The following is a 24,271-nucleotide window of genomic DNA, read 5'->3' as shown; positions in this document are numbered from 1 at the left end:
TAGATCCCCATTCTGAGAGTATGAGCTGTGTGCATGAAGGGGGGTGCCATGCTGGAAAAAGGAACAAAGATAAGATTCTTTCTAATTTAAAGATAAGAGTTCTTTCTAATTTAAAATGGCTCTATACTGGAAGTTTGTCATTTGTGTTCTTTTTTCATTTGAAATACTTTACTCATCAACCACAAGCCAATTCAAAATAGCAATACTCTAGGTGTTTGCAGTTACCAGGCTCTAAAGGAGCAACCAACAGTTGCTACCTTTACACCCTGAAAAGAAGGTGAACTTTACTTTTAAGGTAGTGAGGAAGATATCAGAAGCCATTTTACAGGGAATATTTTATCTAAAATTGGCCACATAGTACAGGTATTCTTCCATTACTTCATCCCACCTTTGACCTGGACTTGAGACACACTCTTCAGGCAAATATATAGCCAAATATGTGTTTTTATTCTAAACTGACCACATAAGGGGTTTCAGCATAACACTTATTACCTTTAAGTTAACAGGCATGTCATAAACCAGCAGGACATGCTTTCAGATCTGAACTCCCAAATCCAAGCTACTCAGCTGACTTACACCACACTTTAATTCTGTTCCTGAACGAAAATATTGTATGCACCACAGAAACCTATGTACTTAAAATGTATGTACATATTTGAATAAATATATATGTTTAAAAACATACACATACCCTTGGATCAACTACTAAGTAAGTTTTGATATTCATGGATTCAAGGTAAGGATCCCTCAGGTGTCCATTCCCTTCTTCTACTTCATAAGCTTTGCCTAGGTGATTTAATGTTGCTTCAGTGATGTGCACACGGCTGAGAAGGGGAGAAAGAACAAGAGACCCAAACACTCACAGAAAGGTCACATTAAGCATTCATTTACATTTCAATGGCCACTGCTGACATTTCTGCTTTTCAGCCACCTCCTGCTTTGGCAGCCCACTGCAAAATCCTGCCAGTACTTAACATTGTATTTGCAATCCTTTAGTGCAGTTCTTCGTTGCCTATCTTTAATAGCAAACATGCTGAAAAACATTTCCCATAACGAGATACTATCAGTATAAAATTAAATTGAAATAAGCAGAGACATATAAGAAAGAAGAAGAAATGTGATCAAAGGAGAACTGATGACGGACAAGACAGACAGACTCACAGGCAGCTTGTTTCAGATGGTGAGAGCTGCAGGGAAAACTCACGAACAAAACACAAGCGAGGACTGTCTTGTGCTAGAAATGCACGAGAAGGGGAAAAGACAGTTGCAAAGTCTGTAGGGAAAAAAGGGTGGAAAATGTTTTTTTGTTAACTAGGATGATAATTCTGAAAGTCTGTGTTTTCTGACTGAAACAATCTGAGGACAGCATGACACAGCAACACCACCAACACACTTCTAAGGGGAGCAGTTAATATTGTTCTGTACCCATTCACACTTTCCCTTAAATATCATTTCCTTCAGTATCCCAAATTACATCTTTTCATATAGATTATCAGTAAAGTCTTTCCAAGTAATTTCTCAACAGGAGACTTGCGTGTGTTCATAAAATATAATTCCTTATGTTCTGCTTTCCAATTGTTCATCTTCTCGTGCTTTTCTCATTTTTCTTTGGCACAGAGGGGTTAAACTCTGCTGTCAGTCCCACAATCCACTAGCTCAGGGCTGGGAATAGAACATTTCCATAATGGAAGCTGACAGTGTGCAGCACTCCTGCCTAACTACAGAGAGTAGGGGAATCACCATCCCATCCACTTTTATTTCTTAATACTGTATGTAGGTTTGCACAATTATTTATCCAAGACCTGAAGACTACTGGCCGTGACTTCCAACAAGGAAGAAAAAAAATTCTTCAATACTCTTCAAGCCAAAAGGTAAGAGTTTTGGAATACAGATGATGGATGCTTTTATTTGTATATTGATAATTGTTTCTCAAAAAAAAAAAAAAAAAAGAAGGTTAATTGTTACCTCGACTACACAGTTTCGCAGACAAGGTGAACATTCAAATCTGAAATTTTACAGTTTACTCTAAAGCGTAATTTTCTTCCACAGAGACTGGGGCATTCTGGGTGATTGACTGAGCCTTAAAACACAACCATGCACTGCAGCAAGTTTTCTGTGCTTTTCCACTCATCTCAAAAGGCAGTGCATTTGCTCACTCCCCACCTTCTCCATTTTACCAAGCTCCTCCTCAAATCACACACTGTCATAGGACATTTCCAATCATACTGCAAACTTCTTTCCCATTTTCTCAGCAGTTACTAATTGCTCACTGGATTCCAGGATGAGCACGTAACCAAAAGCTGCTCTGGCTGAAGCTGCCTCTCACAGGCAGGCTGTGACATGCACTGCTGCACTTGTCATGCTGGGACACAACACCCAGCACACTGCACCCAGCTGCCTATGCTGACAGGCCTGAGAATAACATATCCTGATCTCTCAGGCATATGCACAGTAGAGAAAACTGGTCATAAATGAATTTTTAATTTTGGTTTTATGCTACTCCCTTCTGCTTTAGTAGTGCATTACATTGTTATGAATGCAAATAATTTTTAAACTCAGAAATAAGGTGAACAAGGATACTCTGCCACTGGAAAGAAATTATTTAAAAACCTAGAAGTTTTCCTGCAGCCTTTCAAAAGCCTTTAGAATTTCTTCATTTACAGAAACTCAGAATACATATACTTTCTATTTTAAATATAACCTCTAACTGGCTCCTAATGACAAAACTTCTGCTTCCAAAGGAGCAGGACTACCTAACACTGGAATAGAGAATCCCTGACATATCATTTTTCTGCAAAGCAGGAATCAAAGATAACATAACATTTGCATTGTGAATTAAAAGCCTTCCTCCCTGTCAGGCTCAGTCTTCCAAAAGTGGAAGGTGTTTCCTCTGGCAAGTTTTGAAACACAAGATAAGCTACTGCTAGAAAGGTATATAGAAAGTATTAAGTGTAATATTTCTGAATCAGCATGACAACCTAAACCAGCTTAATTCTTTACCAGCTTATCAAATACAAACATGAAGACCATAAGGAAATAATCCAAGTTGTTAAGACTAGGCAATGGTCCTAAACATGACTAAGAAAGTATGTCTTCATGCCAGAGTCGTGTAGTTTGCTTTACCAACAAAAGAAACTTTACAACTCTGTATTCTTGCTTAATCAACACACTAAAAGACTCAACCCTACTGGTATTGCAATTGTTAACTAAGCTCCAACTAGTTTTCTTTCTGTTTCGGTCATCAATGTAAGAAAATAATTTGATATTCATATTCCCTTATCACTTGGCAGGAATTAATTTTTAAGTTACAAGCATATACTTAAAAGGTGACTGAGGTGCAGAAATAATAAGCAATCTTGCAATGTCACTGGTTAGAATCTCTTTCCAAAAGAAACCAATACTTTAGTGCTTAAACATATACCCACATGAATGCCATTCAAATAAAAATTAGTAATTTGCACAGACTACCAAGAAACTGAAAAAAATCAGGGTCTCATTCGGGAATGGAAAAAGGAAAAGCCTTATAATGGTCTTTTTATTCTAATCCCTAAACTCAAGTTAGAAAACAGAAAAAAAGCATACTTTCCTAAATGAGGAAAATGCAAAAGGCTACTGTTTTTTAAAAACAATTATATTTCTCCTTTTCAATGAGCATCTTAAAAAGGCCTGCACGAGTATCAGCTTCAGACCCAGTCCTTGCACTGCTGAGAGCACATGGCAAGTTATGTTACTGCTCTGCCTCGGCTCTTCCACTCAACATCACCCACTTCCCTTCCCATTCTGCCTGTGGCAGATGCTACACAGGGAGAACATGCAACAACAAACAGCTCCAGACTGGCCTTGCTTGGATACTCCACACCAGGCTGTATTTTAATTTCTGAGTTGTTTGTGGGTTTGGGGGGGGGTGGGGATGGTGAATATAGAGCTGGTATAATTCAAGTAGGACCGATGAATACATTAACAGAAACACTGGGTAAATAAGCAGCTTGGCCTTGTTGACCCAAGCAGCACATCTATTCTTTAGCTAAACTCACAAGTGCAGTATTATCCCTGTGCACAACATGGATTAACTAAGTCAACATAATGCACTACTGAAGACACACACGCTTCTGCAATGAAGGGAAGGTCAAGAAGCAGTCACTTGCCTAGGAATATAATTTTATAGTTCACTGAAAGCACAATCAGAAAAGACTAACATTTTACAGCTCTGCTAAGTACACATTTGTCCTATTTTCATCATCCCATTATGAGGATTTGTGTCATGGCACAGTTACAAATTCCAGGCCCATGACGGAGTGAATCAGCACCGAGAGGGAAGATCCTCACCCCGGAACTCCTGCGGATTCCATGCGGTTGGCCAAGGACACGTCGTGTGACCAGACGTCGTACTGCCACTTCCGCAGGCCGATCACCCCGCACAGCACGTTCCCAGAGTGAATTCCAACCCTCATGTTGATATCTACTCCTGTGGCCTCTCTCACCTTCCTGTGGAGGGACGAGGGTATTAAAGTAGGAGATACACTTTTCATTTTCTTCCCTCCTACTGGAGATCTGTTCAGGCTTATACACTTAAAGAGAAGAGACAAACTTATGACCTAATGCCTAACTACCCAATTATAGCTAATAAACACACTTTGAATGTTGACAAGACAGCTAAGAATTACTTCATTCAATGTATTCATAGTCTTGACACATTAAAAATGTGTAATACTTACTTGATTGCTTCACAAATGTCGAGTCCCATTTTAACACAGTTCCTGGCATGAACTGGTAAGGACACAGGTAGGCCTGAGACACAGTAGTAACAGTCTCCCAGGATTTTTATTCTCATGCATTCATTCTCCTGTGAAATAACAGTAAACATATTTAACAGGAGAAAATGAACTCCAAGTAGGCCAACAGCACCAAAGCCAGTGGTTTGAGAAAGTAAGGCTTTGTTGAATCCTTGTTGAAGCAAAGCTTCCTTCTTTTTCCCCACATCTGAATGCCCAGACGCTGCTCACTGGAGAGCAACAGAAACAACCACTTCAAGAATTTCTGAAATAAAATCACCTTACTTGTTTCTCACATTTTTCTTGGAACTGTGTGCAGTTTAAAAACTATAAATGAAAATAAAACTCACAGAATTTACCATCTAAAGAATCAAATCTACTTATCTATCTTTTAATCTTCATTGTTATTAATACTTGAATCATGGGCAGCTTGTTCACCTTTTCCTCAGTTTTTGCATGGCAGCCTCATATATTAAGATGCTCAACCTAGTAGCTGTACAAAAGCAAAATGGGGTTATTTTGTTGTTTCAAATATGGCTGAAGAGGAAGCTGGCACCCTGCAGTTTGCTATTGCTAATAAAAACCCCCACGATATCATATGGCCACAAAAAAAATTTTTCTTAACTGTACAGCAGAGGATATGGCTCTGTTGGAGACTGGCAGGAGAGAGGAAAGAGGAAGAGCAAAAAGCTTCTCATACTGTCTTTTGTTAACACTTTACTGAAGAGTTGTACCTGAAGAAAGATTTCAAGCAAGCCAGGGCTTATTCTTCAAGGCTGTTTAATGTTTGACTGATAAGCAGAGATGGCTTAATTTGGGCCAGCCAATACCAGCTGTCCAACTCTACCTGCTATAAGAACACTCCAGCAGTTCCTAAATCAACTCCAAAATCAGCCCAAATCTGCAGCAATTTACCAAACTGAGCTGTTCTCCCTCATCAGTCAAAGCCTTAAGGGAACATCCATCATTCTCCACCATCTTAATCCATCCCAGTAGGTTCTGAGCGTTGCTACAAGTGACTCCCTGATCAGCAGGGAGACCCAGCCCTAGATTAGAGCTGTTGGACTTCAGTATCCAGCTCAGTGTCCAGCTTAGCCATCCATTTTTATTAGGTAAATTAGAGCCCACAACATTCGTACATTATGGAAAAGATGACAGAATACTTCCTGGCAGAACAAAAATAGCACAAAAAGCAGCAATCTCTTCTCACAGCTCAACCACAGAGTTGCAAAAGGCCTTGACTCATTAAATCCAAAAGACTTTGACTCACTAAAGACAATTAAACATGGCAATTTGCAGACAGGAGTGAGAAATTAAAACATATCATGAAAAATTTAGAATCTTTACTATATTTGTATTTGAGAAACAGTTAAAAAAATGACCAAATGTCTAACTTCAGCTTCTACTTTGGCATTAAAAGCAATTTGGCATTTGGTAACTAAGATGACATGACTTATTTTGCCTCAACAGCTTCTTTGGAACAGTACAATTGCAATACAGCTGGTTATGACTCTCTTTGTTAGTAGTTGAAGATTTAACAGCAACTGAATTCATATAAATGCAAATATTAGCAATATCATTTAGTCAAACAGGTTAACTAGGATTTAAGAGAGGTTTTAATCAGTGGTACATTTAAGAATTTATTCGATGACATCCACAAAGGTTAAATTAAAGTAATTTCACTCCTCTGCTATATTGATAATTTTAGAGTTCTCACTTTTTCTGAAGAATTTTTAGAATTTCACAAACCCAAGGTTCTCCAAGTTCGGTAATTTTCTAATTTTCATTCAGTATATCCAGATATAACCAATTATGAAATCTAACCAAACTCTTTAAACAATGAGAAGATTTGATACGTAATCATCAGTCTTGACTAATGCTTTACCAATGCTAAATTTCTAAAACCAGAATCTGGGTTGGTATTTGGTTTTTTGAAGTCGCATAGGATGCAATAAAATGCAGCATTTATTTTCTTAAAGCCATAAATGCATCATAATACTGACAGAAGAATCAATTGATATGTCAGAACATATATATTGGATTGGGGATAGTTTTAAAAAATAATAAAAGTCATCGTGAAAATATGTAAATGATACAAATATGTAAATGATAAACTGAGTTTGTGATTACAGCTGCAAAGAAATTAACCTCAAGGAGCATTTGGAAGCGGTAAGAACTGCCAGGTTGAAGGGTCGCTATTGATGGTATGTCTTAGTAGGGACCATTTTAAGCTACTTCCCATTCTTACACTTTTCTGCAAGTATCCATTAGTAATTAACACTCCTGAGCGAAAGGACTCTTTGTCTGCTGACTCTGAATTGATGGATTTAAATGTGTGTCAGAGTTCTCCATTTGTGGAGTCACTACACAGTCCCTCAAGCTGAGCACAACAAAGCTGCTCCTACAGCCCTATTACAATCATTTATCACCATCAGACAGTTTCCTGAGCAATACAGATAAACCTTCAAATTTAAGAATCGGAATTACAGTAACAACTTGCTAAATTCCCCATTTTTGTTTTAAATTTTGTTTTAATGTGATTTTGCTAGTTAGCTTTAAAGCCAAAGCAGCCTTCCCTTCCGGATTTCAGAAGCACTAATACCCAAGTGCTTCCTGTTGTGAAAGAAAGACTTCTCTTTCCAATGGTGACTTTTATTCTATAGCACAAACTGTAAACCTACCTTTGCAATCTCATCAAACTTCCCAAAAAGTTCGTTCAACATCACTACGAGGTCCTTAGGAGAGCAGTCACTGGCCAGGCGAGTAAATCCTACAATATCTGCATAAAGAATGCTAGACAGGAACAAAAGGAAAAAACAGGATAAGTGAAATATGAAGATACGTCAATGCCACAGTCAGCATAAATATTAAAATGCATTTTATAGAAAGCATCTGTATCTTTGGAAAACAACTCCAGAAGAAAGGATTCAAGTGTCTCTACTAATTTAGAAGACAGTTTGCCAGCTCAAGACACATTTTCTTCCTATAACGGGAGAGAAGCTCACTTCAGCCTGAAAATCTGCCTCCAAATTTTAATTTCACTGGACCATATGCACTGTTAGGAATCAGCAGCTTGTATTAATACAATTGCTTCTAGAGTTCCCACTTACCTAACATTTTGGTGCCTTTTTACATATAGACTGTGGAAATTATTGTCATGCATTTGCCTATTATCATTAGTTTCCTTTAGTCGCTCAATGATTGCCAACTTCATTTCCATAGAGATATGAGCTGGCAGGATGGATAAAAGCAAATTTTCCTAAAAGGAGGGGGGGGAAAAAATTATTAACACAGTAAATTTGAAGCGGCAGAATTTTAATGACTGCAAGAAGGCATTAAAAAGCAAGAAAACAAACAAACGCCTTTATTTATTAAAATAGCTTTTGAGTAATGCATGTCAGGTTTTCCAGAAGACACTTTTACGTTTCTGTTCTCAAAATTATTGATATCACAGTTATGCAAGGATGTTGCAAATTTTTTCTTCTGTTTCTTGTGACCTAGATGTGGCATCTCTCTGTAACCATGGAAAAAAAAAATCAGCATCCAGTACTACAATTTCTGGATAAATTACATTTTATTTTGTCCACTAATCTCAGGGTTATGTTGTCATTGTCTGATTAAGCTGCTGTAAAAGTTTATATTCCGTAACTAACAATCTATTAAAAACCCTCATAAATTCTCAAATGCTGCAAAAGCAGCGACAGATACGAAAGTGTCGACAACGTGCTGCTACAGCTTAACTGAGCCAGGAAGCAATGCCACTGAAATGAAGGCCTTTGAACTGAGCCAGAATACAGACTCCTCAAAAAACACTTCCATTGTGTGGCTATTCCAGGCACTGTTTTACACTGGCTTCGACTCAAAAGCCTGTTCTTCAAAGAAGACCCTGGTAAGTTGCTGGGCAGAAGAGGAAGACAAAAAGAGAATACTTTAACCCAGGAAGGGCTCTCCCACCCCAGAGGCAGAGACACCACAGCACAGGAAATGTTGTGTGGAGTAGCTACGAGCAGGAACTTTTTCAGATGACATCGACGGCAAGGTCAGTGCATTGTGTAACTAAAATGCTGTCCCTTTGGACCAGAGCTTTGTCTCACTTTTTTCAATACCTTATGCACCAGTGTGCAGATGGCAGTAAGCTGCCTGGGTTACTTAACCACCAAAAGTGCCTGCCACCAAAAAGAAATACCTTGGGATCACAGTGGGAAGAAGTAGTTCTTGAGCATCAAGTAGTTGGACAAGAGTTTGGTTTGAGACTGCCCCAGAAACTGAAACACCTCCTTCCCCTCATCTACCATTTTAGTATCAGAAGAATGAACCTTGGGGAACAATTTAAACTGACAGCAGATTCCCATTGGATATAACAGGACCACTGGAGGCTGACAGATTACACAGTTTTCAAGGAAGTGATGAAGAACCCTGAACTGCAGTTTTCACACAACTTAAGCACATTTACACTTCAAACAAGGAGACATGAAAAAAGAAATAAACTCAAAACCAAAGCCCTAAACCCCCTGGAAGTCACCACACTGCCCAAGAAATGAGAGCACACTGCCTGTGTAAGGTGATCAGATGGTTCCCTGGTGGCTGTGTGGGGAAACTCTGCCAGGACTTTCATGCAAATTTGTCATCTCATCTCACAAGATTAGCATCAGGAACAGACTGCACTAGCAGTGTGGCATTTTCTTCTTTTCAGTTTGATCAGGTCAGTCACTTTACAGCCCCTTCCTTTTATCTAATAATTGGTGGGCAGAGAACACAGCACACATCAGCCTTCTAGACTGCTATTCTTAACCCTACTTATACCAGGATAAAAGAGGAAAGGTGCCCTAGTTATAGCTTTGATACTTCTCTACAACCCTTCCTCAGTAAGAAATTAATGTTCCTTCCTTATTCCTTAAATACCAGTGGAGTTTATGGAAATAAATTATTTATACTCAACTACTGTAATCTATTACATGATTGTTTGCTCCCTTTGGGTCCAATTTTCTCCTTCTAGCAAAAGAAAAATAATTTGTGAGACAAGAAAACATAAGAACAACTAATACTTTAAAATTCAGACCAAGGGAAGCATAAAACCAACTGCTGAAATCACCTTACATGTAATTTCAGGGCATTAAGGACATGTTCTTTTAAGTTACCTTGAGCCAGTCCTAGGAACACTTTATACAGGAAAAAAGTAACTAAAATGACTGGCAATTATATTCCTGTTAGAAAATATTGTGATTTTCATATAGACAAGCCCCAGAGATCAACTTCCTCCCTTTAACTTCCTTCTTTTGTTACAAATGGCACAACTCTTATTTTTGACGCTAGGTGGGTATCACAAAGACTGGACCAAGCCTTTCAACATGCATTAGTCACCAACCTCATGAAATTTATACCGACTTTGGAAACGAAAACCAGCAATTCATAACATGAATTAGCTCACTCACTTGTTGCCTCTTTTCAATCTTCAGTTTCATTCGGACCTGAATGCACTTCAATGTGTATCTGTACAAATCCCACGAAGCAACCTGCATTTGGCGCTTGTGAAATGCACCCATCAAGTTACCACAAAGGAAAATGACAGCATTGGCAAGCAGCTGCACAAGAAGAAAAATATTTACCTACTGCACAGCAGTCATTGATACTTCACTGACACACATATTAATCCCATAAAAACAATTAATCCCAGACCGCCTTCCCTTTCCTCCTACCCTGCCACATAACAAATCACAGTGCTGCAATTAGCCAGGATGGAGCTGGAAAACATAAGCTGACTTTCAGAGTCACCAGCATTCCAGTACAAATATACAGTAGAATAACGAAACAGAAAATTCTGCTATATCATTTAACATTTATTTCCAGGCACCAGTGTTTGATTTATGGAGAAACCAGTCTCCAAACTCATGCCTCAGCACTCTGTGTGGAGTCTGGCACACACCTGCACCAAATGAGCTGGGGTGCTCCTTTGAACACACCCTATTAATAAGTGTTGGGAACCCTAAAAACACTCAGCAGCACTCCCAGGCCCTGCTGACACCCCAGGGCAGCAATGGCCCTTTTGATCCACCCTGTGGGCAGTGCCTGATAAAGTTAGATAGACCCACCTGAAACAGCACAGATTGGGAAGAATGATTGTGACAAAGTTAATCATATTTTTAATAACTTTGTTTAAAAATTAATAGAACAATCCTGCTTTTTCCACTTAGGTCAGAAAAACAAAATGCATTATAGATTTAAAAATTCACAATTTTATGAAAAGCACGAGTTTTTTGGGGGCCCAAGCTCCAAATCCATGAACTTGAAACATCCATGTGGAAGTCTGGGACTTTTCTAAATGGAACAGTTCTGCCAATAGCAAATGGTAATATGACTGGGGTGTTTAATTACTTAACCAAGTGGTATTTCCTTACCTGAAATAGAAAGGATTCCTTCTTTTCCTGAGAAGTCATGCTTACCACAGTGCTTAGAACAATAATATGGGAGAGAGCAGAAAGAACACTAATTATGACAGCACCTCGCATCCCAAAGGGTAGCATGGTATAAACTGTGAAGATTATGAACAGAAAGAATGGCACCTTTGGAAAAAGAAAAAGAGAAGAAAAAAGAAAAAAATCACATATACACATTATTGGGTGTCTCCCAAAAATCACTACAGAAAAAGGAGCAAAGCTGCAGGATTTCAGACTGAACAATTAAATATTCACGTTTCAAAAGCACAGTTAAAACCATAAGGACTGTGGTATTTCTAAGAGTTTTGAGGGAATTGGCAGCTACAGATTCACAGACAAGATTGTTTAACATGACACATCACCTATAATTTTTTCAGCTGTCCTTGCCCTTTATCCTGAATTTATCCATTACAGCTCAGATGCACTTTGGATGCACTTTGTACTCACACGTCAGGAACAGTGTGTTGCAAGGGTAGCAATACTGAATGGAATCAGATTTCTCACCTTCTCCAAGTTATTATTCTAATTTTAACATCACCCAATCAATGTGTGTGTTTACCCTGTGCTTGATAAAACCCAAAAGTCCAACCAATGCTTCCTGGTGCTGACAAAAAAGAATGACCTTTATTGCCACTGACCACGTACTTAGATTTGCACAGACTTTACAAAATGCACAACGGGCACTAAACTTCAAGGGGTCAGTAGCAAGGCCTATAATACTTAAATCCATATTTATAGATTTTTTAATATGTTAGCTTATATATGTGGAAACTAACAACTCCGATGAGAGGAAAATAGTGCAGCATTCCTGGCTCAGCTCCACCTCATCACAGCAACTCGACTTGTGCCATTCCAGACAGGAGCTTCCTTTGAGGAAGTCTCAAGGCCCCATCTGCACTTAAATGTTTAGCCAGAATAGATAGTTTGGTTAGGACAACAATAAAGAAACAAACAAACAAACAGGAAAATAAAACTTTTCATTCAGCAAAAGTAATCGTCCCATGTTCATCTTTATTATTTTAGTTGGATTAAAAACATTTTTCTGCCATATTTACAACCCCATCACACAATGTTCTGAACGCTGTGTTATACTTTTATAAGCATGGAGAAGCAAAGGCCAAATCTGCATTTAAGCAGTAGCTTTAATTAGTGATAAATTCATAACAAGGTGAAAGTCTGAAATTAGTCTATTCACTTCTACATTCCAGAATAGAGTGTCCTTATATTTTAGACTTAAAATAAATATGAGTGAGTTATTACCACATGGCAACACCACGTTGACTTGCAGCACTGAAAGCAGCAAAGCCAAGTCTTGCTTCATTATATATTTGTACATCTATTTAACAAGAGCAAATTTGGGGTTTTTTCCTAAGGTAATAGCTACTTCCTCAAGTTAAAAAATACTGAACAGCAACTCTAAATGCACAATACTGGATCCAGGCCACAATGCAAATCAGATTTTGGTTGTTTAACTGATAATTTATATCTTTCTTTATTGAAATAAAGAGGGGAAGGGAAAGAGTCAGTAAAACAAGATAAAAAGTCATTTTTATTTAATTAAAAACTCTTCTGCTTGCATTATGAGAGCTTAGGAGGAGTTTCCTACAGATTATGATATTTTTGGCATCATGAAATCGCCCATCTTCTGATCAGAGATAGCAAGCAATGAACTTTAGCCACACCCAGCTATGCCAGGATGTGTCATTAATTCTTATTGTTCACTTCACCTCTCCCACTGACTTAAAAACGTGCTCCCTAGGGCACACCCAGCTCTGGAGTCCTTTATACATTTCTTGAACACCTCTTTGACCCATATACATTAACAAAGCAAGTATTATTATGAAAAATTCTCTTGGAGATTAATTCATAGTAATTCAGATTTAGTAAAAATACTAAGTAATAATACAATTAATTTGCAACTTAAAGATGGAATTCCCACATAGATTTATGCATTTATCTAATTTTCTCAGCTGAACTATATTGTCACTATAACAAAGAACACAAACTAAGATTTACTGTAATAAATCAGTAAAATCAATTTAGAAAAGTGAACCCAAATCTCACCAAAAAAAAATTACTACGATGTTATAACATTCTGAAAAAATAAAGCACACAAACACATTCCCATACACCACCAGTTCTGTGTAAGCACCTGAATGAACAAGACACACATACCTGTTCCCACAGCTGGTAATCATTTTCTTTTTCAAAAAGAGATACATATCCTACAGTCAAGAAGCACATCCAGATCATCACTCCAAAGAACGTGAGCCACCTTCGGAACAGGGACTCGATGCACAGCAGCAGGTACGTGACTGCAAATATGCCCAGGGCAGCACACACTGTGATGATGAAGGCAGGATGGGAATGTGCCACCTGCAAAAGCAAAACAAAGTGTTACAGTCATCCAAATGTCCCCTTTGGAAAAACGAAGGATGCATCTGTACTGCCCTGGGAACAGCCTGGATACCTTTAACACGCTGAATTGAGTTCCTGAGCAGACCAGCTGTGGCAGCATTAACACTTTCTGATATTCACCCATACAGAGATGATATAACAATACCATTCTAGATACTCATTCTACCTAAGTTCCACCATTATTACTTTTCAAATTAGTGGTTTGGGGGTTATCTTTTCAGCTAAGTTGTAACTATACTATATCTATAATGCAGATTCACCCAAAGAAATGTATTTAAGGAGTTCAAGCTTTGCTAAAAAGCTTGCTCAAAAAAAGCTTTAGCTAAAAAAACTTTCCAAGATTTATAGGAGATGACTTGTTACAAATAGTGTTGCTACTTCTTTCCTTTCCTAAGAAATAAAAGCTAAGAGGGTTACAAGTGCAAATGGCAAGATCAGATTTGTTGCTAAAGAGGAACTTAAAGACACTTTATCATGAAGCACAGTGTTTGGAAAGCAGTGTTAGAAGGCAATGAAAGATTATAAAAGCTACCTTACTATCTTTTTGCAATATTATCTTTACTTAAACTCCCTTTTTTACCAGCTGTCAACTGGGCTGGCTTGAAGAACACTGAATTTCTTTTCAGAAAATCATATTACACTACATAACAAAAAATTCTTTGAGCCTCATCTCTCTTATGCCTATAGGGACCCTGCTCTTTGCTAACTGCCTATTGATTCAACAGATCAAATGCTGTATTGGGAGATTCCTACTGTGTATCTACAAATCTTTAAAAAACCATATCACCTCAGGAATTTATAACAACAAATCACTATGATATTTTACATGCCTTGTATGACTCTAAAAAAAAAAAGAGAAATGCAGGACATTTTATCTCATGCTCTTGTTCCTTCCTTGGCTCTTTTACTACTTACTTATTACCATAACTAGCATTTAACATAGTTTATTATTTGTTCAAAACATGTACAAAGAAAACAAACAGCCCTTATAGTAACTGTGCATGTGCCTGACAGCACTGTCTCCTTTCTTCCCATCCCTTCAAAAACATACAGAGTATTACATTCACAATTACTTGATTTCTTTTAGCACTGCAACTGTGATACCATGGGGCTATGAGCGTTATTTAGCCAAAAATGTCTGACAGTGACTCCTCATCATCTTTGAAAACACTGAACACAGAAAAAAAAAAGTATACTCACATCAGTGACAAAGAAGATGATAATTAGAGTAGTCCAGAAGATGATTGCAATGAAGAGCAGCAGTAGCAGGAGGGGATGCTGCTGGCTTGTGTAGCGGTACTTCTCATAGAGCGGGTCTGATATCCTGCAGTCATCATTTTCATTGAAGAAGTATTTACCTTTAGCTGGCATTTTCTCCCAGGTTGGTTGCTATTCCTCTCAGTTCCCAGTGCACACAATAAGACACAGCTGAAGCTACGGCTTCAAACAGAAGTTTTGTCTTCTCGCTGCTGCCTCTGTGATCTTCAGGCACACCGAGTAACCCACGTTCTCTGGTTTTGCTTCTCATGAGCATCAAGTTCAGATTTCCAATGCAATCAAAAGCCAGAATTAACCTCCCCAAAACCACAGGCAATTCATCATCAGCTCTACGCATGAATCTCCAGATCAACGTGTATTTGTGCAGATAGGAATTTTTGGCATGAGGGTTTTTTAATTACTATTTTGCAAGTCTCCAACTCCTTTCCAAGAAGGTTGACTCTCACTTCCTGGGATGAACACTGCAGAGAGACAGTACATTAATGTGTTCAGTTAAGCGTATATAATGTTCCCCAAGGTGGGGGGTCAGGGAGGAGGGAAATAAAAGTAGTTCATGCCTTAAACTTTCTACCTGCATGCTCTAACCAGTGAGTAAAAGCTGTTTGCCCCGGTGGGGGGGCAGCCCAGGAGCCCCGTGTGTGGGCAGTGCTGCCCAGCAGCCACAGCGCTCACCAGCAGCTGCTCTGCCCACCCCAACCCCTCCTTTCTCTGGCAACTCATTTTCATATGTACATTTTCATACTACATGAGTTTTTTTTTTCCTTTGAGCAAACAGCAGTTTCCATGAGCATGTTGTGTAACTGAATGCTCACACCTCTTTTGAAGTTGTGTGCACCTGTGTGTGTGTGTGTGTATATATATAATCATGATACACTTTGCATTCTTTTCCAAAACATGCATCTTAAAAATTAAGAAATCCTTTTTTTTATTCCTTTCACACTTCAATTAAGGCATAGAAAATGAGAAAAGAATACAGCTGTCCAAGCCAAAAGTCATTAAACTTTTTTTAAAGGATACTTAACATCTAGTTCCATATATTTAATTCCATTAAAAGGGATCATGTTTCCAAGGCAACATGTGTGTTCTGTTAACAACGAACATTAAGGAGTGAACTGTATTGTTAATTACTAATGATCAATGTTCTTCAAATAGATTCATGAATATAGTTCACCCAGTGCCAAGAGCCACCAAAAAAAAAAGGGGGAGGGATAAGACGGAGGGAAGCATGAAAAACAGGATTTCACAAGTCTTATTAAAACTTGATAACTGGACCACAACTTCTTTGCCACTTGACTGCCATCACCATGGTGCCCAATGCCAGTGCTCCAGGGAGAAAGAACCCAATAAACCCACCTTTTTTTTTTTTTTTTCAGAAAAGGCAGATCTTAGCCAGCTACTTTCAAAAGGCAAAATGTTTAACTTCACACACACGTTTCTACTGCATTCACACTACAACCAGAAAAAAGTTTCAGAAACCATACTGAGTGATTTCACCTCTGTAAATAGAGCCAAACATTACCATACTACCCAATTATTAATGACCAAGCAGGCAAAACCAGATATATCAATAGTGAGACTGGACAAAAAAAAGTGAACTTCTGCAAAATGAGTAACTACAACTTCTTGCCCAGACTATATCACAGACTTTGATTTATCACAAAAACAGAAGAGACTGTATGCATCACTTTTACCAAATAAACTGACATATGTATTAAAAAAAGAAATAAAATTGAAGACACCTTTTAATACATCTTTCCCATGTATAGTTAATGGTACACCTAATATCTCACCAGTACTGGTTATTACTGAGCTTTTCTTCATAATTAAGGGCCTCCCATTTCTCACTTGAAAAAAATCATTCTGGTACTCATACTGTCTGCACGTGAATAATAATGCTCTAGCAAAGAAGTGTAAATCTTAGAAATCACTGACACTTAAAGGAGATATGAAGAAGAAATTGAAACATCTGCATAATTTTTTAATGCGTTTTCCAAGTCCAAGTTAATTGCAGAACTACTGGAGTATAAGCCAGGCTTTTTTCTGAAGATAGAACTGCCAGAAGGTGTGTACAGGGGCAAGCATTTTAATCTGAATTTGTATTTCAATAACAAAGAAAACATGCTACAAACAGTAGGAAGGTTTGGACTGTGATGCACCGGAGAGAGAGGCAGCTCAGTGAACAGCCTGAAGAATTCCTTTACCATGGGAGTGGGAGTGCAGGAACACACAGCCTGATGTGAACCACTGTGTAAAAGAGATGATAGGCTTGCTGTCCCAGTTCCCTCCAAAAATGTATTTCAGAATAAAAAACAATGAAAATGTTCTTAATATACTTGCAGAAATATGATTTTGAGGGTAATTTTTATGATATAGAGGTTTTTTGAGAGGAAGCTTTATTTTTCCAATTAGCAGAATCCATTTTCAAAAAATAACTATTAATTGTTATGCAGCAATACATTCATAATTATGCAAGACAAGTAATCCTGTCTTGGGCTACTTAATACTGAAATCCAAGAAAAATTATTTCACAGTTTGCTTTCTGTAATTTATTCTTCTGACTGTGTCAATTAAAAAACAATACCAAGGACAATGTCTATTGTACAGAATTATACTGTGGGATTGTGGTTGAGTATTACCTGAGCATCATCTGATGCTCAAAGGATGAAAAATATGGTCCATATCATCTTGGAACTATCTATGAATGTTACAGAAGAGCTTTTACAGGACATCAAATTGAAGAGAAATATCTTTTCAATGGTTTAATCCATTTTAATAAAAAAGAGATTGCTTTCTTATTGATTTGGTTTTTTCCTGCACTGATTTCATATATATGCATTAAAAGCAATCATGAATGACCTCTGGGTCACAGCATTTTCTTCTCAAAACTTTACTAGATAAAGAAACTCCCCAACAGTACTTTATTGATTTATCAAGAATATAATACACTGCATAAATGCTACTTTGAGATTAATAATTCAACTCTGATCTAGTTTCAATTTGCATTCCATGTCCCACTGCCACTACCACCCCCCTTTTAAAAAGTCCCTACTTTTTGTGCCCTTCTCCCTTTGAATTTTTTCCAGGAACTGTTTGAAAATGTAGAACACAGACAGGAGAGAGAGAGAGAGAGAGAGAAAAAAAGATTCTGTGTCCTGGGGTGCCCAATGCTGCATCCACCCCCTATAGAACACCCTGGGGAGACCTTCTGCTGCTGTCTCTGCCAGAGCCTGTGCAGAGCTCAGGAGACAAAAGTGACATTTTGCCTGCTTGGAGCCAAAGCTAGGAGCTGCTCTCCCAGGCACGTCCATCCCAATTAGCTCTTGGTCTCCCAGTTTTTATCTAGTGCTCAAGTAAGTAGCAGAGACCCATCAGTTTTCCCCCCAACACGAAGGCACACTGCACTGGGCCTTTTTTTTTTTTAAGTTTTCTTTTTTTAAAGCACTGCAGGTCACACATCAGCCCAAGGGTGTTGATGCACGTGGTAATTTCAGCACCTCCCTCCCCAGCAAGAGTCTGCACGGAGCAATGCAAGGGCAGATGGAGGAGGGAGAAAGGGGAGAACACTGAAGGCTTTGAGGGAGCAGAGCAGAGAGCTGCTCATCCCAGGGACTTCTCTCTGGAGCTCTGGCACAAAGAGTGATCTCCCCCGGGCAGTGCAAGGTGGAGCAACAGAAAGACCTGATCCAAAAGTCAGGCTGATAACCATGAAACAGCTCTCAGGATGGCCCTCCTTTATTCTCTGTATTTGTAGAGTAGGAACAGTTTCCAGGCGCTGGCTCCGTCACAGCCTGGGGAGTGGATCTGGCAAAGCTTCACCCTCCAGCCCACGTCAGGACGTGCAGACAGCCAGTGATCCTGTCCTTCTTCCCCCCTCTTAGGAGAATTATTCATAGCAGATACTGACCAAGTTAATGCCTTTCCAAACAGAATCCAAGAATATTGCAGATCCATTTTGAACTTCAAAGCTACTGATATATTCACAAATGAACACATCCACAGTGACCACCTGGATAATTTTGAAAGCATTTTTTCACTTAGTTGTTTATCTGCCAAGAACTCAAGCCTTGATCACCTGGAGCTGTCTGGTTACCAAAGAGCAGTCACATCCCAAAATATTAAAACAAAGCCCAACAGCAAGAACCAAATGAATTGATATAAATTGCCTTATTCCTCTCAATAACTGCTCAGAAAAGTAAGCAGAACCAGTTTTTCCATCTTTAACTACTACAGCAATAGACAGACAGTACAGTTTTGATTTTCATTCCATCTTTTGTTTCACACAAATAACAACAGTGTTTCTGAAATTACTTTAGCAATTTCCCTGACAAGAATGATTGCTGACTGTAATTATCCATTAGCAGATATTTAAAGGGAATCAGGAATCTATAAACATCCAGTAGAATAATTGAAGGAGATTAGTATATTAATTACAGATTTCAGGCAAAAATAATCTTCGGTCTAGTGGACTCCACAACTAATTCGGTCTAGGAAATGAACTTTAGCAATCCCAATCTACACCACAGGAAATACCATTCATGTTAAAGACAACACTTCTTCCTTTTAAACTTTGCTTTCAGATGTTAACCTGCAGTCACCTTAGCTTTTTCAACTCATACAAAAATACTAAATGGAGAACAGGTGTGTTTTTAGTGATCTATCTGCTAGCAGTGGCAAGCTTCTTTACAAAGGTGAACCTTTTCTTCTATTTTGAAGGCTTTCATGTGAAATATCATTTTCCTTAGTTGCATTTAATTTCTGAAGAGCTCCTTCTGCAATACAGAAAAATCTTCCTTACATTTACCTTCTACTTTCTTGCAAAAAGTGAGCATGCCCCCTTCAAGACATCATCACTCAGAACTATATTTACATAAAAAAACCCAAATCAATACAAAAAGTAATCTGCCATTTGAAAAAAAAACAAACCAAACAAACCAAACCAACACAACCAAAAGTGCTAGAAATCCCACCACGTGTCTGAGCAATCAGCAACACCACATCACCTGAGCTTTGCCCTTGAACATTAAGAGCCTTGGCAATGACAGTGCTAAATATAGTGCAAAGAAAGCATTGAAACTGAACTTTCTTTTATTCACATTCTAATTTCAGTAGATTGCTTCTTCTCTAAATTGTTTGTTCTACAACCCACCTCTGTCAGGGTGGCGGAGTGCAACCGCAGAGCTATCAATGAGCTCTGGAGCTGGCCCAGGGTTTGGAGAGGAAAAGCAAACCACAGGTAGGAAAGCAATGGCAGCATCGAGCTGTTAAACTGACTCATCACCTCTCACAGGTGAGAAAAAGAATATCAAGAACAGGATTTCTAAAGTTGGGGGCGGGAAGGCGGAGTGTTTGTTGCTCGTTTTGAAGTACTACTATTATTACAGGATGTGCTTTGAGGAAAGAGATTACAGTCACAGAAAGAAATCTCTGTGTTACTGATCCAAGTAGGGCAGAGAGATGGTAACAGAAGATGGCTCAGAAAATTGACTGGTAATTTAAGACCAGCTCACAAACGTAGTAAAAAAAGAAAGAAGAATCCATATAATGAGATTGATGCAACTGAATTACATGGGAGGGTTTACTACTGTTCTAAGGTAGTTTTTATTGTGAAAACACATGATGGTTTAACCAACGAATCTATTAAGCCTTGTAATTAACTGCTGGGTCTGGCTCAGCAGGGCAGGGGAGGAAGCAATTCTTTCATAATCCTGGTTTTCATAAGCAGCAAACTCCAGGGTGTAAAAAGATACATCACACCTGAAGGGAACTGAGCTGTTCTTTGCATCTTTCAAAATCCAAGGTGTGTGATTATTTTTTGACTCCTGAACCCCCCCCCGTCACATCTTACAGATAGATTTCCTGACTTTAGCTGGTTTAAAATTGAACTTACCACTCAAAAGTCAATATTCCACTCTCAGTTTCCAATGACCTATTTAAAATTCGTGTCTTTGAACACAGTGTCCTCAGAAGCCAGGATACCTTTTCATTGTGTAATTTCAGTTTAATTATACCAAAAGCAGAGTGCTTGTGCAGTTATTTAAAGTAATAAACTCCACAATATTAAGCTATATAAGCTGCAGGGAAAAAAAAAACCACTTGAAACACAGAACATTAAATTTGAGCACTATGGGGAAAAACAGAGTTTTCAGCTCAGGCAGGAATAGGGACAGAGTCTCTGTGTGTGTAAATCTCAATAATTACTACTAGAATATCACTGATTTTCCTCAAAATTAAAATTCCTGATATTTTCAGAAGATCTATTTTTTAAGAAAAAAATGTGTTGCTGTAGGTAACACTCAGCCTTTATTGAAATTAGCAATAAGGGAAAAAAAAGGCAAGAAAGGTATGTTTGAACTGTCAAGTTGGTTCTTTTCAAGTATGATCTCATTTAGGTTACAGAATTACAGCATAAAGCAAACAAAAGTGCTCAGGATGATAAATTTTCTAACCTCAATATCATTAATTACATCTACAATGAAATCTCTCTCATTTGTACTACAATATTTTGAATATGCCTCAGATATTTTATTTCAGTAAAGCAGTAAAGAAGTGATAGAGAAAGTACTAGGATGTAACTGGACTCTTCCAACTATAACTAGAAACACCAACAAATGTGCAAAAAAATAAAAAGTAGAAATTCAAATAAATCACTGTGAACACTTACACAAGAGCATAAGGGACATCACACATTACTCTCATTTTTTGCTGTCTCAAATAGTTATTTAAGGGGGTTGTTACAGTTCAACACAGAAATGAGTCTTTCCCACCTCTAGGGTAAATAGTGTATTTGCACAGAACAGGTGCAGGGACAAGGGCCACGCCATGGGAGGGAAGAAGATAAAACCCGTGAGATAAGAAATCATTTGCTATTTTGGTTGAGTCCAGCTAAAACAGCACAACAGAGAAAGAGGCTCCTCTCTCTCCTACCTACAATACTTCCATGCTACTGAAGTGAATAGCAATGTACATGGCACCTGAAATTCAACCAATGCACTGGTATCAACAACAACTTGGGTTTATTTGACTTTTTTTTGTCCCAGTCTCTAATTTTTACAGAACCAAATATTTTTTTAAAACAATTTTGCCAAACATGATAACCAAAATGCAAGAGTAAACCACAGTGTAAGAGCAACATCACTTGTGTCTATTGACAAAGGCCAAAACCACTGCTTCTGTCTGAATTTCTGTTTACTCAACTCTTCTCAAAGCAATCAGACCCACTGGCAATCTCACTTTGGAAATAAATCTCAGCACATGGCCAAGAGATGAACATCAGTACCTGGAGCAATGTACTGCAGGGTGATATTACAGTATGAATGTCAATGTATAAAAAGCCTTTTATGAAAGCAAAGCCTTCATACTATCTATGAAACAAGGGGGAAGGTAAGAAGACATTAAATCCAATCCCCCTTTACTTAATGACTGGTACTTCAAGAATAAGTCCCATCAAGTACATGTTTTAGAAATCTTATTTCTGTATTCTATTTATTACAGGGGAATTTTAATGTTCCCCAAACTTAACTGTACAACATTTGCTACACCACCACATCCGTACTTCACAGCCAAAAAAACTAAAACTAACACTTGCAATGAGGAAGTTCCCTCCCTTGGAGGTTAAATATTACAAACACCACCAAGGAGAGAGACATTTCTAATAGAAGCATTGTTTCTACATTCATACCCTACCTCAGGACACACCAGCAGTCAAACACACACAATTCCTTTTTTCACAGTTTTACAAAATGTAATATCTGGTTTAGGAAAGGTCCTTTGTGGATTCATTCTGAAATAAAAGAATGATAATGGACTGCAAACCTCTGAAATCTTGTATTTTCAGCCTCACTTGATAGCAACACACACTAGAAAATTTTTAGGAGTTGTATACATATTTTTCTCTGATCCAGACAACATGAGCCAAGCATTCATGAGTGCCTGGGTAAGCTCTCTTGGATGACACAAAGAGGGAACCATGCAGAAGCAGTGAGAGCTTTCCAGTGACAACCAACATGCCACGCTAAGTTTTGATTATCTGAACACAGACCTAATCCACTGTCTTCTTGTTTCATCTTATCTTTCATCTTACCATTTTCAAAGCTTTGTCTGACAGCCAGCCCTGTTCCCAGCTCCAACAGGCTACTGGAAACCTGCACCAATAAAGCACTGACTCACCAGGGAAAACATGGCTATCTCACCTGGCACAGCCAAAGTGAAGCAGACACTTTTAAATTAAATTCTCCTTAAGCAGTTTTGTCTTTTGGATTTGCTGATACTAAGTCCAGTTAACTAGTATTAAAACAAAACTAGTTAATTCCAAAACTGAAATAACACAGTAGACATAGCAAACCATCAGGCTATGGCAAAAGTCACTTTCCTGAAAAGCTGTGCAGTTCCTGCCTCAGAGAAATATGAAGTCCACAGAAGAACCTTCCAAAACAGTGATGTATGCACCAAAACCCTCGTGCAGGTTCCCATTGGTCAGCACCCAACCAACCCCCAGGGCAGGGTGTTAAACCTCAACAGCAGCTGTTCAAAAAGCACTTTTTACCTGGACTGTAATGCTGAGCTGTCATAGCACAGGACTCCAGGCTTTTGTGGACCAAAATCTTACTGAGACTCCTGATAAGAAACACGTTCGCTTACCATTACAGGCCACAGGATTCATTGGCAAAAGCTGTATTTCTCCACTCCACTATGGTCTGCTCAGTCATTTTGAAATTCCTGCAGCAGAGTGAGTGCAGCCCACTCAGGTATAATCCTTGACACTAAATCTTTTGATGTATCACACACAGGAACCTGCAACAAGAGAGGGAATCTTTACTCCAAGGACCACTGTAGGCATTAACAATGCTTCCATTTCTTCCCCTCATAGTTCACAGAAGAAAAATCTACTCAATCTCTATCTCTGCATACTATGAACCTTTACCCAAACAATCAATAGAAGAAAAAGTACTTAATTATACTGTGGCACACTGCAGCATGAATGTAACTTGACTGAAACACTTAATGATAGATGGAAATGTCTGAGAAGAAGGCCGAAAACTGATGAGAGGCATCATCTTTCTGCTAACTGATCTCAATTCTTTTCAAGCAAAGCTTCTGTGACAGCAAAGGATACTCTGTTAGAAACAGTAGAAAAATATTTTACTAAATTTCACAGCATTATAGATAATGCAGCTCTTAAGTACTTCACTGAGTTTCATTATGCACAAGATCAAATATCAGCAATTAAAAAAAAATCCCAAGAAGAGAATCTGAAGTAAAACAGTGCATAATTTAAACCAACATAAAATATTGCACATCTGCAAATATGCAATATGGCAGGAAAACTAGCTAAAAAAAAAACAGCAAAACATTCCCTCCCTGCACCTTGCA

At 38.3% G+C, this 24,271-nt stretch overlaps 1 protein-coding gene across 1 annotated transcript in view; it reads right to left on the bottom strand.

Moving 5' to 3' along the window:
- The window catches only part of ADCY7 (adenylate cyclase 7), a 59,476-nt gene that overhangs the window by 17,308 nt on the left and 17,897 nt on the right, over positions 1 to 24,271 (bottom strand). Inside the window, exons 3-12 of the mRNA XM_064671149.1 lie at positions 23,540 to 23,692; positions 14,825 to 15,363; positions 13,382 to 13,582; positions 11,168 to 11,332; positions 10,205 to 10,354; positions 7,883 to 8,031; positions 7,454 to 7,565; positions 4,716 to 4,843; positions 4,327 to 4,485; positions 692 to 824 (exon numbers count right to left, since the gene is read on the bottom strand). Of these exons, the coding sequence (XP_064527219.1) occupies positions 692 to 824; positions 4,327 to 4,485; positions 4,716 to 4,843; positions 7,454 to 7,565; positions 7,883 to 8,031; positions 10,205 to 10,354; positions 11,168 to 11,332; positions 13,382 to 13,582; positions 14,825 to 14,995 (1,368 nt within the window). The 5' untranslated portion in view covers positions 14,996 to 15,363; positions 23,540 to 23,692. The remainder of the gene's footprint in view (positions 1 to 691; positions 825 to 4,326; positions 4,486 to 4,715; positions 4,844 to 7,453; positions 7,566 to 7,882; positions 8,032 to 10,204; positions 10,355 to 11,167; positions 11,333 to 13,381; positions 13,583 to 14,824; positions 15,364 to 23,539; positions 23,693 to 24,271) is intronic.

The sequence above is a fragment of the Pseudopipra pipra genome, chromosome 14, assembly GCF_036250125.1.
Source record: "Pseudopipra pipra isolate bDixPip1 chromosome 14, bDixPip1.hap1, whole genome shotgun sequence".
Classification (NCBI taxonomy): domain Eukaryota; kingdom Metazoa; phylum Chordata; class Aves; order Passeriformes; family Pipridae; genus Pseudopipra; species Pseudopipra pipra.
The sequence above is the reverse complement of the archived record's forward strand: the minus strand, read 5'-3'. Positions and strand labels throughout refer to the sequence as shown.